The sequence below is a fragment of the Electrophorus electricus genome, chromosome 2 (genome assembly GCF_041902795.1).
Source record: "Electrophorus electricus isolate QZ-2024a chromosome 2, ASM4190279v1, whole genome shotgun sequence".
NCBI lineage: Eukaryota > Metazoa > Chordata > Actinopteri > Gymnotiformes > Gymnotidae > Electrophorus > Electrophorus electricus.
Window position 1 is genome coordinate 21902501 of NC_137498.1, and position 18911 is coordinate 21921411.

General features: G+C 42.8%; 3 protein-coding genes across 8 annotated transcripts in view; all 3 read left to right on the forward strand.

The window, feature by feature from the left end:
- paplnb (papilin b, proteoglycan-like sulfated glycoprotein) overlaps positions 1-2788 on the forward strand; it is a 5440-nt gene extending 2652 nt beyond the window's left edge. For 2 of the 4 annotated variants that reach the window (XR_014116701.1, XM_081695597.1), the window contains exons 3-8: positions 1-98; positions 344-532; positions 916-1096; positions 1225-1375; positions 1496-1576; positions 2205-2788. The exon at positions 1-98 is cut by the window's left edge and continues 277 nt beyond it. Coding sequence is in view for 3 of the 4 variants with exons in the window: in XM_081695597.1 (XP_081551723.1) it covers positions 1037-1096; positions 1225-1375; positions 1496-1576; positions 2205-2230 (318 nt within the window). In the remaining variant the exon portion in view is untranslated. Of the gene's footprint in view, positions 99-326; positions 533-915; positions 1097-1224; positions 1376-1495; positions 1577-1876; positions 2142-2204 lie in introns of those variants that run through there. The other 2 variants (XM_081695599.1, XM_081695598.1) reach the window with 2 other exon arrangements.
- A 1415-nt stretch (positions 2789-4203) lies between these two features.
- On the forward strand, positions 4204-6481 carry erh (ERH mRNA splicing and mitosis factor). Of its 2 annotated transcripts, none has more exons than XM_027027683.2 (4): positions 4204-4294; positions 4864-4951; positions 5054-5174; positions 5394-6481. In XM_027027683.2, exons 1-4 carry the CDS (start codon positions 4292-4294, stop codon positions 5494-5496), a joined length of 315 nt encoding a protein of 104 aa, XP_026883484.1. In that variant the 5' UTR covers positions 4204-4291; the 3' UTR covers positions 5497-6481. The 2 variants fall into 2 exon arrangements, with proteins under 2 accessions (XP_026883484.1, XP_081551726.1); XM_081695600.1 differs by having other exon boundaries at positions 4219-4294; positions 4883-4951.
- A 242-nt stretch (positions 6482-6723) lies between these two features.
- On the forward strand, positions 6724-18719 carry smek1 (SMEK homolog 1, suppressor of mek1 (Dictyostelium)). Of its 2 annotated transcripts, XM_027027689.3 has the most exons (15): positions 6724-7772; positions 7853-7908; positions 8223-8321; positions 8533-9150; positions 10993-11070; positions 11166-11282; positions 11736-11852; positions 11970-12101; positions 12369-12471; positions 12727-12885; positions 14673-14842; positions 15554-15696; positions 16399-16589; positions 16869-17080; positions 17360-18719. In XM_027027689.3, the coding sequence occupies exons 1-15, from the start codon at positions 7631-7633 to the stop codon at positions 17477-17479; spliced, it is 2457 nt and encodes an 818-aa protein (XP_026883490.1). In that variant the 5' UTR covers positions 6724-7630; the 3' UTR covers positions 17480-18719. The 2 variants fall into 2 exon arrangements, with proteins under 2 accessions (XP_026883490.1, XP_081551718.1); XM_081695592.1 differs by lacking the exon at positions 7853-7908 and having other exon boundaries at positions 7634-7772.
- The last annotated feature ends 192 nt before the right edge of the window (positions 18720-18911 follow it).

Here is an 18911-nt window from a genome sequence, read left to right on the forward strand (position 1 = left end):
TGGCTACAGGCGGTGAAACACAATGGGCTAGTGACTTTTAAGCGAGCACATCCTCCTGCAGGGAGGGCCCCAACAGCTCATGCCGCAGATGCTTATAGGTGTGTGTGCTGTGTATGTGTGTGTGTGTGTGTATCTTAATTTTTCTTCATGTATACTTGCAAGTTTTGTTTAGGAATTGTTTTTGGATAATATCTCTTTCTATGTCACTATGTTGACATGCTGTACCTAGATAGTAACTGTAAAGTGAATCACTCTGTGTGTGTGTGTGTGTGTGTGTGTGTGTGTGTGTGTGTGTGTGTGTGTGTGTGTGTGTGTTTCTACGTGTGCGTGTGTTTGAGTCCAGGTACGAGTCCAGTGCTTATTTGGAGTGCTCAGCAGCATGTGGTGGTGGGACGCAGACACATGAGCTGTCTCCTGGATGGCCGCATGGTTGACGACTCTCACTGCACCACCCAGGGTCTTCAGAGACCCTGTACAGAGAGCCTGCAATAGACATGCCTGCACCGAGTACAGCATGGGGAGCTATAGTACGGTGAGGGGCACGCACTAGAACACGAATACACATGCGCACACACACACAGACATACACACACAGTGTTTGTATTTCTAATTTTGTGGGGTGTTTCGATTGACTTCTGTGTTATTATACCTGATTGTCGAAATGCCTATGCCTGTATGTTTGGCTTCTTGCTTTCCAAATAAAAGCAGCATTTTCAGATTTTTAAACATTTTTAATTTAAGCAAAACCATTTTTCTCCCTCAAGTACACTATGATGAACACCACTAATAAAGACTAGAGAGCCTTGTGGACTAATGCATATTCCCAGTGGGAAATCACCACCAGCTGGGGAACCCCTGAGCTCATGTCAGCAGGGCTTGCAGTTGTGATGGTGGTGTTCTCTCTGTGGTCCCCAGTGCTGGGTGACATGTGGGGAGGGCCAGCAGGAGTGGGAGGTGGTATGCATTGGCAGACGGGGGGGGGGGGCACCTCCCTGATCACCACTGCAGCAGCCTGGCATGCCCCGTCAACACCCGGATGTGCTGGAGACCTGCCTACCAGCTGGTCTTACACATCCATACCAACGACTGGACCCTGGTAAGACAAGAGGGACTACCTCTTACACTTAGCCCCACCCCTTTGCTCCCCCAGTTACGGCAATGTTAAACCCATTGGGGTTTTCATAATGGATCTGAGCTCACCTAAACCTTGTTTTGGCCTCTAAGTACACTTGTAGCTGTGGAACTGGCACACAGGTGTGCCAAGTTGTGTGCATGGACCAGGACCAGAACCCTTATGAAGGCGAACGCTGCTCAGAGCACACCAAGCCGCACACTGCGGTGAGCTGCAATACCCAGCCGTGTCCCGGAGCTCAGAGTGAGTGCGGGAAACATCTTGCACTGCCCTCTATTGCAAGGAGTACCAGGCAAGCATGGGCAGCAACTGAATGGGTATCTGAGGGTGTGTGGCTGAGTGCGTGTGTGTCTTTTCCCGTAGTGGTGCCCAGCGTCCAGGACCCTAGGGATCACGAGAGCTCTCTGCGAGGATTTGTACCTTATGGTCATGGTGAACCATCAGGTGAGCATCGACATTAAAATAAAAAATGTGGTGAAACATAAACATGAGACTGGTCCCATACATTTTAAAAAGGGACATCATTTTTACCATACAAAGATTTCATGCTACAGCAGTGCTGGCTAAAAAAAAAGCGTTTAAAGCAGAAATAAGCCACTGGGATATATTTCAAGTGGTGTGTGTGTGTGGGATCTTCTGATTCCTGCATCTTCATTGGTTAGTTCACAAACCATACAAATCCTACAACTCTGTCATTGGTCCACAATGTGCCCAGTCATGCTATGGCTGCTGTCCAAATGGCAGCAACTCTGCTTTAGGGCCGAGACGCAAGAGCTGTGATGGGGAAGTCTGCGTTAGAAGCAGGTCTCAACATTCACACCACACATACATTCCTGCATTCACAGTCATAATAACATGCCACTGTCCCAACCATAATACATGTTTGTTAATTTAATGAGTGCCCATCTATTTTTAACTAATTTTCTAATTTCTTTTTAAATATTTGTGAGTGCACTCTAAGCAGGTGCATCATCTGCATTAGCCTAATAGGTCTGTGACAGCGTATCTAGCCTTATTGTCTATGGCCTATTCACATCCACACTTCCTGTATTGTTGTGTGTGTTGCTGGCAGGTACAGCTGCTGTCTGGATGGTGTAAATCCTGCCCAGGGTTACAGGAGGGCAGGGTGTCCAGAGTTCAACCACGGGATAGGACGCTCTTCTGTACCTCCTCCACTTCTCCATCTCTTCTCCTTGATCTATTCCATGTATCTTGTCATGATTTGGTTATCCTCCCCAGTTTTTGAGGTCCCTCCCTCTTTCCCATATTGTCAAGACGACACCACTGCTCATCCTGGTGTCTGCTTGTTGCCATGGGATGCGGGCACCTGCTATGAGTGGATGTCCCAATTCTACTTTGACTCCTCCACCAGCATTTGCATGTAGTTTTGGTATGGTGGCTGCTAGGGCAACAGCAAGAATTTCATCCCTGTGGAAGAGTACAAACAGACATGTGAGCATGCTGTCAGAAGTCCCGCCTACAGGGAACTGTCAGCAAACCACAGTGGACCACAGAGTGAGAGCCTATCAGATGCAGTATAATACAGAATTAAATATGATCTTATGATATACAAATATATAAATGCAGCATAATATAATATATAGTGCAAAATCATTTTCCTTTGTCTGGAATCTATGTGCTGTCAACCATGTAAGATTAAATTACCCCAAGAAACAAAACTGCTGATTGTTGCTGTTTTGTGTAATTTTTGTAATATCTGGATATAGATCAAATACTGTTTTCTTGAATATAATTAAAACGTTATTCATTACTAAAAACCAGGACACAACAAAATAGCTAACGTTAAAATGACTTTCATACAGAGCCTCTAAGGGGCTGTGTTTTAAAAAAGAAAGGCCCCATTCCCTCGCAAATGTTTTGCATTCTTTCGCAGAAAAGCATTACCATAGAAATGGTTTGTGTTGTGCTTCTGGCTTTCCCTTTAGGGATCTGGACCCAAACAATTGCTAAACTTCACTGCGACAACATATTTTGTAAAAAGCGCTATAAAATTACATTCGTGGGGATAACTTTGCTTTGAAATGTGCCGGGGGCAAGAATGCGGACCAGTTGCTGCATTCATGACAGCTGTCCCACAAGTTCGCGTCCCTTTTAAGAAATCAAGTTCTCCAGCATACATGTTCATAGAAAAAAAGATCAGGTTCTGGAAAGGTTTTATGGTCGTGTTTGTCAAGCCTGTCGGCGTTGATGAGTGCAATAATAAGCACTATGGTTTAAAATATATTTGTAGTACAATTGTTTTCTATATTATTTTATTTAAAAATGATTTTTGTTTCACCAAATGTCAGTGGTGCCGGCATCGTGTGACAAAATAAGATCACGAACGTTTTCTTATTCTGTCATTAGAAACATAATACGTTTAAATTTATTTGTTAAACAAACACATTATTACTCGAATTATTAAACAAATGAAGCAAGACCAGCTTGCAAAGGAATCAAAAATATTTTCTAGCTGGTGCGCCCAGTAGAGGGGTTCGCTTTTATTTTAGTCCTACCGAGGTGTTTTCCTTAATTCCATTAAGAGTTTTTCCTTGTCACTGTCATCTCCGGCTTGTTCATTAGGATCTCGAAATTAGCCATTTTAAAAAGGGGTGCGCACCCACAGTAAATTACGCCAACGACTACAATTGATTTTGACTTTTCTTGATAAGAAATATATATCTTGGGTATCATTGCATTTTACTTTGCTCTTGGTTTGATATATAATCAAACAAGATTGTGTTATTATTGAGGGGGAAATTAAAGGTTTGCTGACACTCATAATAGTTTATAAAAGGAAGGATTACTTTAGCCTAGACAGTGTAAGTGGCTTCATTTAAGCAAAGTTTGCAAGCAAACGCAAAAGATTTGCGAGGGAATGCTCGTCTTTTTTTTTTTTTTTTGCGAGCAAATACAATGTCATTACATTTTAACCACTGTCCTTTAACCTTTGGGGACTCTTTAACTCTATGCAAAAGGTGTCCTCCCGATACCTGACTTTTTGTCCTCCCGATACCTGACTTTTATCTTGAAAATGGAGGGAGGAAATCGACTTTTGTTGCAGAAAGCCATTCATTTTTGTTGCAGTTCGAGAACCGCTCCAATCGCTAGAGGCACTCTAAAGTTTGCTCGCTTGCTAGTTTTATATAAGGCCCAAGCATGGTACGTATTTGATATGCTTATTTAAAACGTATTAAATTTAAAACTATGTGGTTAGTGTATACCTAGGTGTATGAGTAACGTCAGGTAACTACCTATCTGGCTAGCTAACATGGTACCTTAGCCTCCTCGATTCCATAAGTAATACTAGCTGTTAGATAGCAAAATATTGGCTAGCTAGCTAACCTACTCCAAACATAAAACGTTTAAGGTCATTACAAATGGTAACGTCCTGTGTGATATCCTGCTGAAATTGGTCGCACCCTTAGTTGACTGTTTTACCTGTCATCTGATCAATACGATATTGTAGTTTCCTAGCTTAGCTAACCTAGCTAGTTAATAGTTTGATTGCAAACTTCGTAACCTTAAAGGTTTAATATTTTTAATATTATATAAAGGTTTTTATAAAGCCACTGTATTCCTAATAAGGATATAATGGATGTTAGCTAGCGATTATTGTTTCATTTGTACACTTCGGTAAGCGTGGCCTCAAATATTTTCGATGTGCGTCCAAGAAAACATCAATAGGTACGCGTGTGTCTTTGTTATGGCTACCTCTCTTTATGTTTTAGTCTCATACAATTCTCCTAGTTCAACCAACAAAAAGGCCAGAAGGAAGAACATATGCTGATTATGAGTCTGTAAATGAATGCATGGAGGGTGAGCTCTTTGTCACATTAATTTACATTTGTCTTTAATAGACCAAGTGATTTGCTAGCCAGCATAATAAACCTTAACAATGTCTTCCTCTCTTATTACTAGGGGTGTGTAAAATGTATGAGGAGCATCTGAAAAGAATGAATCCCAACAGTCCCTCTATCACTTATGACATCAGCCAGCTATTTGATTTTGTGGATGACCTGGCTGACCTCAGCTGTCTGGTGTAGGTGTCCTGGGAAAAACTGTGCTTTTGCTTAAGCAAGCCAGGAATACTAAGGAGAATTAAAGTAAAGGCACATTACCACACCATCAGTGCCATTTATGCATGATTTTAATAATTAGTTAAGTTTTATTTAAGTTAAATTAACAGTGGAATGATAATACAAGGAAAAGGTTTGCAGGAGATTTGTAAACGTGAACTTCTTTTTGGTGATATGAATAGGTACCGGGCTGACACACAGACCTACCAGCCCTACAACAAAGACTGGATCAAAGAGAAGATCTATGTTCTGTTGCGACGCCAGGCCCAGCAGGCTGGGAAATAGAGGATGAATGGAAGAATCTTGTGGGCTGCGGTGATTCTTCTGTCATTTGTTAACTTGATCAGATCGACACTGCATCATTGGGCAATATTAACCCATAATGGGTTTCCCAAAAGCATCGTAGGGTTAAGATCTTTTTAACTGTAGCAGAGAGTGTTCAAGTTTAACTTTCTCTGCCATGTTGTGTTGATCTTTACTATGAAGCTGTTGAGAAACCAGGCCCCCAGTATATTTAGGTCACATGATGATTCCACTCATTTGTGTACTCAGCCATCCAAAATGGATTTAACATCAGGATACTTTCTAAGGCCCCTCATTGGGGATTTGCAGTGAGACTTAATTAGGTTAATCTACTGAGCAGGTGGGTAAGCTTAGAAGAATGTTTGGGCCCCATCCCTTTGGGCCCATCTCATAATTTAAATTTGTATACCTTCATTTTCTGTGATTCTCCAGTAGCTTACACTGGAAAGAGGTTCTGCTAAGCTGTCAGTATAATATCTTAAACTCATTTTTTGAGCATTTAAGTAAACAAAAGTGAGTTTTACTTCCTCGTTTGCACCAAGAGTGAATACTCAGGAAACTACCACAAAGCAGTAAGAGTGGTACACAAAATTTCCCCCAGGTTCTGATTGCAATAGAATGCAGCACACAGGCAACTATGAATACTCTCAGCAAAATATTTAATTACTTAAGACCTCCTTGACTACCTTTGCCTCCATTAAATCAGATAAGCATGTATCATTGGGTAGTATTTTGTGGTTTCTTTCAGATTTGTCATATTGCTGAAATGTTTCTATTTGTGTGAAAAGGAAGCATCTGTTTGAAAGATTAATTTCGGATGTGGTATTAAGACTTGATCATTTTGCATTTTTAAGTGGTGGAGAAACTTTCTTTTACATTTCTTTTACAATACAATATGTTGGCTAATGCCTGTGTTTAAGCGGTTCTGTGAATTTTTTAGTACAATAAAATGGTTAACTAAAATGTATTATGCATTTAAGTTAGTTTTTATTTATAAGATGCAATAGGACGTCATACACACAAGTGTCATTTGGGTTGGGGCTTACTGGTTTACTGCAGCAAAGCAAGTCATTTCAGGTCCTGACGGTAACGCAGATGGATATGTCGCGTTTTCACTTTTTCTGTTGATGAAGCTTCTAAAGCGTCTACATTCGTTTCCGTGTACTGTACCTTTAAATTGTGGCGGGCTGCCCTGTTGTTGCAGCGACGGAAACCCCGTACATGCTTTCTGAGGGGACCCAAGATGGCCGAATACTTACAGTGGGGCTAATAATTACTCTCGTTAGACGTTCTGGTTTGATGGTGCTCAGTGATCGCATAAGACATTTGCTGTACCGGAAAGTTTGACGAGTTCGCAAATTCGAACAGATACATTTTGAAATGTCCATCTGTGTGTGAGGAGAGGCTGGTCCTTCCACGGCCCTCAGCCAGAACATGGCGGAACACTTGGACAAAATATAGCTTGCTGCTAGGCTGCAAGCTAGCTAGCCTATAATGAAAATATTCTGTGTATACGGATTTGTTCACAATTTCATAAACAGAGCGCTTATATAATGGGGCAATAAAGGTATTGGTACCGTTTTTGAATTTTCTACACTGGGTTAGACATAAATTGTCATAATGTACAACGCAAGCAGATAGCCTGCTAGCTGACTTGCTAGGAGAGCTAGGTTAGCTAGCTAGCTAATAGTACTTGGCTGAATTGGTAATAGCAGCTAACTGAGGTGAGAGGGCACCCAGAATTGTTTTTCTGCTGTAAGCTGTAGCTCAGCGTTTGACACAAATTCTTAATTGCACGGACATACACAGTTAGACGGACCTTTTGACTGTATTGCTATGATAGCTAATTGTTTACGTCTCAGTAAAACTGAAATAGTATGTTGTGGATAGTGTCAACAAATAGCTAGCTTATGCTACTGGCCGGACCATTGCATTAACGCGAGACGTCTAGCTTTCCAACAGGTAACCTGTAAATGTCACATTTTGACGGATTCGTTCAGTGGATAGTTTAACATATTTACCAACCAGATTCCGAGGAGTCTTACTACGTGAAAGACGTTTACCTAGCATTAGTGCATCAAGGGCAAAACCCCGGGAGTAAGAGTTACTTGCAAGGATGACTGACACTCGGCGACGAGTGAAGGTCTACACTCTTAATGAAGACCGTCAGTGGGATGACCGGGGAACAGGGCACGTATCATCCGGCTACGTGGAGAGACTAAAAGGCATGTCTCTCTTGGTGCGCGCTGAAAGTGATGGTGAGTTAACATCGCGGTCTAGGTTACAATACACACTTGTCAGGTTGAGGGAAAGTAAAACACTCATCTTTTTCTCACAGGGTCTCTGTTACTGGAGTCAAAAATCAATCCTAACACAGCCTATCAAAAACAGCAGGTGAGTTTTACACCTTGATTAGTTAGAATTCCCCCTTAAACACTCCCTAGTACTCCTGTATAATCCATTTTATGTCAGTTGAATTTAACCTCGGGTCTCATTTAAACACACTAGATCAAAAGCCTAATAAGACAAACAGTGTATGTGTATATTCTATATGGTTTAAAATGTACACCACAGCTCCTGGCGGGCAGGAATAACTCACTGTAGAGCCTGAATGCAGTCCTTGGATGGCTAGGACCCTGAACAGTGGATTGATCTGTGGGCTTTATCTGTTGAAACTTAATGTGCCTTTTGTCTCCCTCCTCTCTAAGGACACACTAATTGTCTGGTCTGAAGCTGAAAACTATGACTTAGCCCTCAGTTTTCAAGAGAAAGCTGGCTGTGATGAGATCTGGGAGAAAATATGTCAGGTGATTTGATGACATCTGGATTTTTTTCATTCCTCTTCTTCTTCTTTTTTTTTTTTTTAAACATAAATATACCAATTCATTTTGAGCACAGTAAATGGCTTCTGCTACTCTTCGCATGTTTAAATTTTGTTTTGAGTGCTTGTCATTTTGGAACAGTGATTGGACCAGGCAAGGACCTCATGCCGTTGGTTTTTTATGTCTGTGTTCCCAGGTTCAAGGCAAGGACCCGTCGGTGGACATCACCCAGGAGCTGATTGATGAGTCGGAGGAAGAGCGCTTTGAAGACATGTCCTCGCCAGGCCTGGAGCTGCCGCCGTGCGAGCTGTCACGCCTGGAGGAGATGGCGGAGCTGGTAGCTTCATCGCTGCCATCGCCGCTGCGCCGTGAGAAGCTGGCGCTAGCGCTGGAGAATGAGGGCTACATCCGCAAGCTGCTGGAGCTGTTCCGTGTGTGCGAGGACCTGGAGAATCGTGAGGGCCTGCACCACCTGTACGACATTGTCAAGGGCGTCTTCCTGTTGAACCGTACGGCGCTCTTTGAGGTCATGTTTTCTGAGGAGTGCATCATGGACGTGATTGGCTGCCTGGAGTTTGACCCGGCGCTACCGCAGCCACGGCGTCACCGCGAATTCCTCACCACCACCGCACGGTTCAAGGAGGTCATCCCAATCACGGACCCCGAGCTGAGACAGAAGATCCACCAGACGTACCGCGTGCAGTATATACAGGACATGGTGCTGCCCACACCCTCCGTGTTTGAGGAGAACATGCTGTCCACCCTGCACTCCTTCATCTTCTTCAACAAGGTGGAGATCGTCGGCATGCTCCAGGTGAGTATCGCCAGGGGGGCCACATGTGTGCAAGGAAGAGTGGAGCACATACCAGGTGTTATAAAGCCGACCACAGTAAGTAGTAGCGTGTCTAGAAAAGAGGCATAACGGAGCATGTAAAGTACATTTATATTAATCTCACGTTCACCCAGATGATATTATATACTATCATTTATGACTCCGTCACATACCCCTCACCCACATGTTTCTTTAAGCACATATGATGAAATATAAAATACAAAGTCTTTCTGTATATAATTTTCTTATTGTGAAACATTGTATGCTCTTGGCCTGTGCTGCATGTGTTTACTCAGAAAGAGTTCTGAGCTCGTTCAGTGGTGTCGTGTAGCTCAGGCTAAATTCTCACTAGCAGCTATACGGTATTATGTGGAAAGGAGGCTTAGGAGGTAATTGCATAGTGTACAACAGCTGAAAATGGGTATTTTAAGTGCATTCTTGTCATGGCAGGTAATGGATAAAGTGGTTTGTGTTTAAAACAGTGGTGTCATTCTTAGCTTTGTTTCCAAACAGCTAATCAGCAAGTTCTGAGCAGGCTCGATGTGTGAGATAATCGGTATGCACGGCTGTCTTGAAACGCAGAGGCTCTTCCTTTGTCGGCCTGTGGTTTCACCCTGACATTTTGGCCCTAACCACTGTTTGAGGCCTAGATATATTGAAAACAACAACTCATCTGGCCTGTTAGAATTCTACTCTAGCTTCTGGGTAACATGTTATATTTCTGCCTGATTTTCTTCCTGGATATATTTGCTTTAAAAATAAGACTAAGGCCAACAAGAAGCACTCCCAGAATGAAGATGGTTAAGCCTTTGATTTGATGTCTTTAAAATTTGTTTTTGTGTTTGGTGGTGTTAGCCTTGGCTGACATGATTTTTATTGTATGCTTTGAGATGCATTGCAAATGGACAGTTCAGTGTTAATATTGTACCATGAGCTGTGTGTGGCTGTGTATATGTAGCTGGAAACAAGTTAAACAACAGTTTGAAGCGTTCAACAGGGGGGTGGTGTACACATGAATAAAAAAATACATAGTGGCTTTGAGGAAGTTGAAACATTTTGATTTTAGTGGTCTGATTAGGTGAGTGCTGCTGGTAAAAAAAAATTTTAAGTCGTTATGGAAATCCCGGTACTTTCTACTAGCTCTTGTAATGTGTAATGTTTCAGCAGGGACAGGGGGCTGGTTTCCATGGAAACCTGGGGAGCTTTCCATCCTGCTCCTTTATTTTGTCGAAATAAAGGAGCAGGATGGAACCTCCTATTTGTCACACCAGTTCATTCTCAGACCACTTCCCCCCCACCCTCAATGTAAATGCACATTGGCAATAGCAAAATGGTGGTTTGCAGGCATGTCAGCAAATTAAAGAGAGCCTGATGGGTTAAAATGGATATGCAAAAACATAAACCTGTGCACTGGGTTGAACTGGCAGACATTGTGATTATGGCAGCATTTTTCTTACTGTACTGCTGTAATGTAAACTGAATTTAGTGGAAAGGAGATACAATAGTAGTAATAATAATAATAAGAATAAGAATGTCTGTGTTAAGGGAGGGTGTCAATTAAAACATAAATAAAACAAAACATAAATAAATATTATATAGAAGTACATGAAATGAACATAAAAATGAAATGATGTAATTATTTTGAATGCAGTATCATACAGAAATGCAATATTTTTAATGTATAGCAGTTATCTCTTAATACAGAACCTCCCTCCCCGCAGCCAAGATGGACAGCTTAGTTCTGAGTTTGGCCACTGCAGACACACTGGAACGATATCCTCATTAACCCAGGATTTGGTGGTGTTCTCTCTCTCCTCTTCCCAGGACGATGAGAAGTTCCTGACTGAGCTCTTTGCACAGTTAACTGACGAGGCCACGGACGACGACAAGCGGCACGAACTGGTACAGGTCATCAATAGTTGACAGAGGGATCTTGGGATTGTATCACTGATGCTTACCACTACTACGTTGCTGACCTGATGCTTTTTGTCACCTAGGTAAACTTCCTGAAGGAGTTTTGTGCGTTCTCACAGACTTTACAACCGCAGAACCGAGACGCCTTCTTTAAAACGCTCTCCAACATGGGGATCCTCCCAGCGCTCGAAGTCATCCTGGTGAGTGTTTGCTTGTTCTGAGCCAGACAAATGCCTTAACCACTGTAGCAAACACCTGTGCTTCTGAGGAAGGGAACTTTATTGATCTCACAGGGAAGTTACAGTAATTTTGCCGTTAAAAGCACAGGTATCCAGCATTTCCATATTCAAATCTTCTAGTGTCTGTAACTTCATATATTCAGATTATTTGTTTTTCTATTGGAGGATTCAGCAATGACATTAGCCTAAAAATAAACTTTTATAGCTAGTGACCCTGGCTGAAAGATATTGTACTGAGACGTTTTCTTTTTCCTCTGTTTTTTTTTATACCCAAGCTAATGCCTTAGCGTTGGTTGCATATCATCTTTCCATGGACATTGTGGTTGGTCACACTATTTCAATGCAACAATCGAACAGGGACGGACTACGTCGGAGATGAAACACTTGTAACATTTGGTTGATTTGTTTGTAAAGGGGATGGACGACGTGCAGGTGCGTGGAGCAGCAACCGACATCTTCTCGTACCTGGTGGAGTACAACCCCTCCATGGTGCGAGAGTTTGTCATGCAGGAGTCTCAGCAGAATGATGACGTGAGTAACTGCCGTTGCCCCACTTGGATATCGGACGTTTAACAAGAGAACACCAAAAGTCACTCGCCTGCAACTACTAACGTCTCTCTCTCTCCCTCTCCCTCTCTCTGTGTGCAGGATATCCTGTTGATTAACCTGATCATCGAACACATGATCTGTGACACAGATCCTGAGCTGGGGGGAGCTGTTCAGCTCATGGGACTGCTCAGGACCCTGGTGGACCCGGAGAACATGCTGGCAACTGCTAATGTAAGACACACACTGACGCACACTCTTCTAGCTATTCATAGGTTTTTGGAAAAGGCACTCTCTTCTGTTCCTTGCCTTCTTGTGGAAAAAAAACAACTCTTAATCAAGCTCATACTAGTTTGTATGAAGCAATATAAAGACTTTTGAGGTGGGTTACTCTCATGTGCCAGAGCAGAAGGTTTTGGTCTAAAACGAGTACAGACTTTAGTACCATTTGTCTTAGGTGTCATCAATAGCATTGCTGTTATCTTTCTCACTCTCTTGCAGAAGACAGAGAAGACAGAGTTCTTAAGTTTTTTCTATAAACACTGCATGCATGTACTCTCAGCTCCACTACTGGCCAATACCACTGAGGAGAAACCCAGCAAAGGTGAGAGAGCAAGGGTGTGTAAGTGAGAAAACGCGTGAGCGAGAGAAATGACTCTTTGAGTGACAAATATAGTTTGGGGAGAGAGCTGGAATGTGGGAGGAATGTGTGGGTTGACTTGCAGATTTTAAACATTCTGTACGTCACTGGTGTTGAATCACTTCTGAGCAGACTGTTAAATGTGTGCCCTCACACACACACACCCCTCCCACACATGCACACCTCTCTGTCTAAGTGTCTTTGGCTTTGATTTTGCAGATGATTTCCAGACGTGCCAGCTGTTGGCGCTGATAGTGGAACTCCTCACCTTCTGCGTGGAGCATCACACCTATCACATCAAGAACTACATCATCAACAAAGACATCCTGCGAAGGGTGCTGGTGCTCACTGCCTCCCGGCATGCCTTCCTAGCCCTGTGTGAGTGTGCGCATATACATACATACACTCATATATGTACATGCGCGTGCGCACACACACACACACACACATATATATAGTCATTCCCAGCTGTTTTGAGACTGACACACATTTTGGTTTTCATAATTTACTGCCTCAGGTTGTTTTGTGTGTGTGTGTGTCTTTTGTTTTTTTGTTTTTTTTATCTCATCAGCAAATGTTTATATGGTATAGTGAAGTACAATTATAAGCATTTCATAGGTTTTTTTTTAACTATTTGTCAAATACATCCAGTTCAAGCGAAGACTTAATATTTATACTGTTGACCCTTCGTTTTTAAGACTTCTGTAATTTGCCTTGGCAATACTGAATATCAGCTTCTGGGCAGAATCTTGACTGATGGCAACCCATTCTTGCCTAATCAGTGCTTGGAGTTGATCACAGTTTCTGTGTTTTTGTTTGTCCACCCTCTTTTTGAGGACTGACCACAGGTTCTCAATGCGATTGAGATCTGGGGAGTTCTGGCTATGGACCCAACATTTCAATGTTTTGTTCACCTTGCCACTTGGTTATCACTTTTGCCTTGTGACATGGTGCTCCCTCGTGCTGGAAAAGGCATTGTTCACCACCAAATTGCTCCTGGATCATTGGGAGAAGTTGCTCTTGGAGGATGTTTTGATATCATTCCTTGTTCATGGCAGTGTTGTTAGACAAAATTTTGAGCAAACCCACTCCCTTGGATGACAAGCAACCCCATACATGAATGGTCTCAGGATGCCTCACTGTTGGCATTACAGAGGACTCATGTTAGCATTCACCTTTTCTTCTCCAGACAATCATTTGTCCAGATGTCCCAAACAGTCTGAAGGGGGTTTCATCAGAGAAAATAACTTTACCCAGTCCTCTGCAGTCCAATCCTTATACTTCCTGCAGAATGTCAGTCTGTTCTTGGTGTTTTTCTTGGAGAGAAGTGACTTCTTTGCTGCCCTTCTTGACACAGAGCCATCCTCCAAAAGCCTTCGCCTCATTGTGTGTGCAGATGCACTCATGCCTGCCTTCTGCCATTCCTGAGCAAGATCTGCACTGGTGGTGACCCGATCCCGTAGCTGCATCCTCTTTAGGAGATGGTCATGGCGCTTGCTTGGCTTTCTAGGGTGCCCTAAAGCCTTCTTCACTGCAATTAAACCTTTCTCCTTGATGATTCGATAAATGGTTGATGATCTTATAAGCAGCAATGTCCTTGCCTGTGAAGCCCTTTTGATGCAAGGCAATCAGCTGCCTTGTCCTAGTTAACAATTTCTTCTGAGCTAACGAGATCATCACTGAAATTATGTTTGCAGGCCATTTTGTGGCAGGGCTGAAATGCAGTGGCTGGAATGCAGAAATCTTTGATTAAGTTAATTTTCATGGCAGGGAATTGCAATTCACTCTTCACAATCTAGTTAATGCACATAAAAACTGAAGCAGCAAACTTTGTGAAAACCAAAATTTGTACTAATCTAAAAACTTTTGGCCATGACTGTATATGCATACGTACACATACACACAAGTATAAATGTGCACACATGCACAGTTTCGCCCTTCATGTCCATTGCTTTTAGAAAGGTTTAGCTTCCAAACACCCCTGAATGTTGTGTAGAGTAGGTGGTTAGAGCCAACTTGTCTTAGTCCTCAAAGCACAGTTTAGTGTTTCCCTTAGTTCATGTCCAACAACTAATGAAAGCCTTCACACAACTGTGGGAAGTAACCAACCTGCAGTCTGCGTGTTGAGCTCCTGGCTAATCTTGCCAACTTCCATCTCACACCAGGTTCCCTGCGCTTCATGAGGAAAATCGTTGGGTTGAAGGATGAGTTCTATAACCGCTACATCATGAGGAACTTCCTGTTTGAGCCAGTGGTGAAGGCGTTCCTCAACAATGGCTCACGCTACAATCTCATCAATTCGGCCATAATAGAGATGTTTGAATACGTGCGCGTGGTGAGTCAACGTCTGTGGTCTGTTTGTCGCTGACCAGCACTAACCTTCACTGTCTTCTCCAGAACTGTCAGTTTTTTGCTTACAACCTTTCAGACATAACTCAAGGCTCATAGGACAGTAAAGCAGATTTATTTTCTAATGGCTTCAGTCTGAAATGTAAAGATTTTGAGCTGTTTTCTGTGACTCATTTGATTCCCATATATGTCATTTGTATGACCAACACTTAGACTAGTTTCATTTTTGTGTAAGATATAATATTATTATATCTGTTTCTGAGCATGCTATTATTACATTTACATTTATGGCATTTAGCTGGCACTTTTTTGCGACTTACAATTATGGCTGAGTACAAATTGAGAAATTGAGGGTTAAGGGCCTAGCTCAGGGGCCCAAAAGTGGCAGTGGTGGATTTTGAACCAGCAACCTTCCAGTTACAAGTCAAGCGCCTTAAACACTGAGCTACTTCTGCCCTAGTTTATTACTTATTTACTAAACAATTCCATGACTGTTTGCATGAAAATGCTAACAGAGTAGAGCTGTTAAATAAATGAAAATAATTGATAGCTTCACCACTGCAGCAGATTTGGAAAAGAAAGACAAGGGAAAAGAGATGCTCCCTTAATGGCAGTGTGCATGAATGACACCCCCCCCCCCTTTCTTTCTTTCTTTCTGTGTGTGTGTGTGTGTGTGTGTGTGTGTGTGCGCATGCAGGAGGATGTGAAGTCCTTGACGGCTCATATCATAGAGAACTACTGGAAAGCCCTGGAAGACGTGGACTATGTGCAGACCTTTAAGGGTCTGAAGCTGCGCTATGAGCAGCAGAGGGAGCGTCAGGACAACCCCAAACTTGACAGGTCTGTCCCCTCTAAACTTTCTCCAGGAATAATGGGGCTGATCTTGGCTTAGGTTCCTCTCTTAATTACTGATGTATTTAGGAACAGGAACAGATCCTTGATCATAACTCCTATATTTTGTGAATATTATCCCTGACTTGATTTTCCTGGAGAGGCAATATAATTTGGATTATGTCATTTTTCTGGCAGCTTCATATGGTATAAGTAATAGCTGCAATTTTCACAAATTACCACAGAATAGATATGAATGCCAATACTAGCTTCTTTTCTTAAAACAAAATTATTTTAAGGCTAATGTGAGAGTACTTTATTTTACCTCTACGTCGACCTAAACTGGTGCAGCTTGCAGCAGGCCTGGTTAGATTGGCAAGATTGAAAAGGGTCTCTGGTGGTTTACACTTCATTATGACAAATACACACCTGGTGTTTCAGAAACTAAAAATGGCATGTAATGCCTGTAAGGTTCAGTAGAAATGTACCTTCCGTAGTTCGGAAGGTAATTTGCTCTATGATTTTTACTTTTTCAACCTGTGACATGACGGATTCGTTTTGGATTAGTCATATATATCAACAATAATCACTTTATTTTAGTACATGGGTAAAACCTATCCAGCCTTAATAGACAGATATTGTGTACAAACAAGATGTGGGAACTCTTTTATTTTATGGTGTGTGTGTGTGTGTGTGTGTGTGTGTAATCAGTATGAGATCAATTCTACGGAACCACCGTTTCCGGCGGGATGCACGGACATTGGAGGATGAGGAGGAGATGTGGTTCAACACGGATGAAGAAGACCTTGAAGATGGCGAGGCAGTGGTGCCCCCCTCAGACAAGATGAAGAATGACGAGGACCTGATGGACCCCATCAGCAAATTCATGGAGAGAAAGAAATGTAGGAGGCTGCTCTCATTAGTGCACTGGAAACAGCTGCTTCAGACTATAAGGAGATGATGATGAGCTTGTGTTCTAACCACAGACAGGATAAATTGATATCAGTGTTATTCACGGCCTCGTTACGTGCAGTTAAAGAGGCTTTAAAGTCAGGCAGCACTAATGCAGCTTGAGTCATTCGATACTTTGGCTCACAAACTAACTCATAAATCTGCTTTTTAAATGATCTCACTGCCACACACTAGCGCGTACTCTCTCTCTCTCTCGCTCTCTCTCTCAGTGAAAGAGTCCGAGGAGAAAGAGGTCTTGTCGGGCAAGTCCAGCCTGTCAGGCCGACAGAGCCCCAGCTTTAAGCTGTCATTTTCCAGTTCGCCCAAGCCCAGCCTGTCGTCGCCCCCCACCGCCTCCCTGCACCCCGGTTCTCCAGGGTCCCCTGGCTCCCCTGGCTCTGGCACCCGGAGCTCACCACCCACGGCAGCTGTCACCACTAAGGTGAATCACCAGCTCACCTAGATGACCTGTCCCTGTTATTTATGCATACACAGTACAAATGTCCACACATATCACACACACACACACACACACACACACACACACACACACACACACACACACGAAGCATTAAGCAAGAATAGGAGTGTTGTTCTCTGCTCAGGGGATGGAAAGTGAATTAGTTTAGGGAAAGCTCAAGGGGAATTCGCAGTGAGTCTGAAAGTACACTTTGCTAGAAGATTTTTGCAGTTTTGCTGAACTTTTTGTTTTCTGCCGCAGAGCGGGTTGGTGGGTTTGGTGGACTACCCGGACGACGATGAGGAGGATGAAGATGAGGAGGATTCGGACAGTAAAGAGGGAAGTCCACCACTGTCCAAGAAGTCGAAGCTGAGCTCTTAAAGCACTCCCTGCGTAATTGGCATGGCCGAGCCCAGAGGGAGCCTTACCCACAGACTTAATTCAGCGCTCAGCCTTGAACTCAAAACTAAAACAATATGAATGAATAAACGAATGAATGGATAAAAAGAACGAATGCTGCCCCCCCAAACGCCCCTCCCCCCTGCCGGAGTCTAAGGGGTGCCTCGTGAGAAACCTAGAAAGGGAGAGCAAGAGAGGCAAGAATCGGTCTCGGAACAAAAAAAGGAGAACATCTCCATGCAGAGAGTTCCAAGTGCCAATCGGAGACAGAGAAAGACTTTTAAGCAGAACGAGAGCGAAGACAGGGAGATAAAACAGTGGTTTTGGACAAATAATTAAAAGGATTTAATAAAAAATTATTTCAACGAAGCTAAAAGTACTGGGGGGGTAAAAGACCTCTTACACACACACACACACACACACACACACACACACACACACACACACACATCTGCACACCCATACATCCACATGGACAGACGTGTGTGTGTGTGCACACGCATACACACACTCACTGAGACAGGCACCAGTCTCAGCCACAGAGCGCCCCAGGCTCGGACCAGGACACACTGCCCCCCCTCTCAGGGAAGGACGTCACATGACCCAAACGGGCCAGCCAATCCTGAACCACCACTCGCCTTCGCTGACTCCATCTCCATTTCTTTCTCTCCTTCCTCTGCCCCTTTTTTTTCTGCCTCCCCCATACGTTTGTTCTTTTTTTTTGTTGTTGTTGTTGTTGTTGTTGTTGAAATGTTTTTGTTTTGTTTCTAGAGCTTGACAGGAAACTAAGGGGGCAGAGCTGTCTGGGTTGTCACTGTTGTCCTCGTGGCTCTGCAGAAGTTCTTCCTCTCTCAAAGCCAGCGGTTTCTTCTTCATTTCCCCCCCCCCCCCTGTTCTGTTCTTCTCTTCCTCTCCCTTTTTTAAAAAAAAAAATGACAGAGACCTGCCTTTAAATGTTCAGGACGTTTTCAATCGCACTTGAACAGGTTTTTAAAACCTCATTAGGGGGAAGAGAGAGTTTTACCCCCCTTTTTTTTTGCCCTTTGAAACTGCAGATTTTTTGGGAAAATTTGTAAGCCCGTCTTGATTAAAGATTGAGTGGAACTCTAGATGTGATTGAATTTTTTTTTTCTTTTTGTCATATCTTAATTTTTCTTTTACATGAGTGTACTATTAGTTAGTGGGTATATTTGGGACCATTAAAAAGATCTTTGACATAATATATGTTATGGTTGTGCTGGCTCCCTGAATGATGTCAGATTTGCTGGTATTCTTTAAAATCTCATTAATTCTCATTAAATATTTTCTTCGTTTTTACAAGCTCCTAATGACACATTTGACTTTAAATGTAAAGAATGAAAGCTAGATGGGGAACAAATATTACACAGTGCCGAATAGTGCCCCGTCGGTTTCA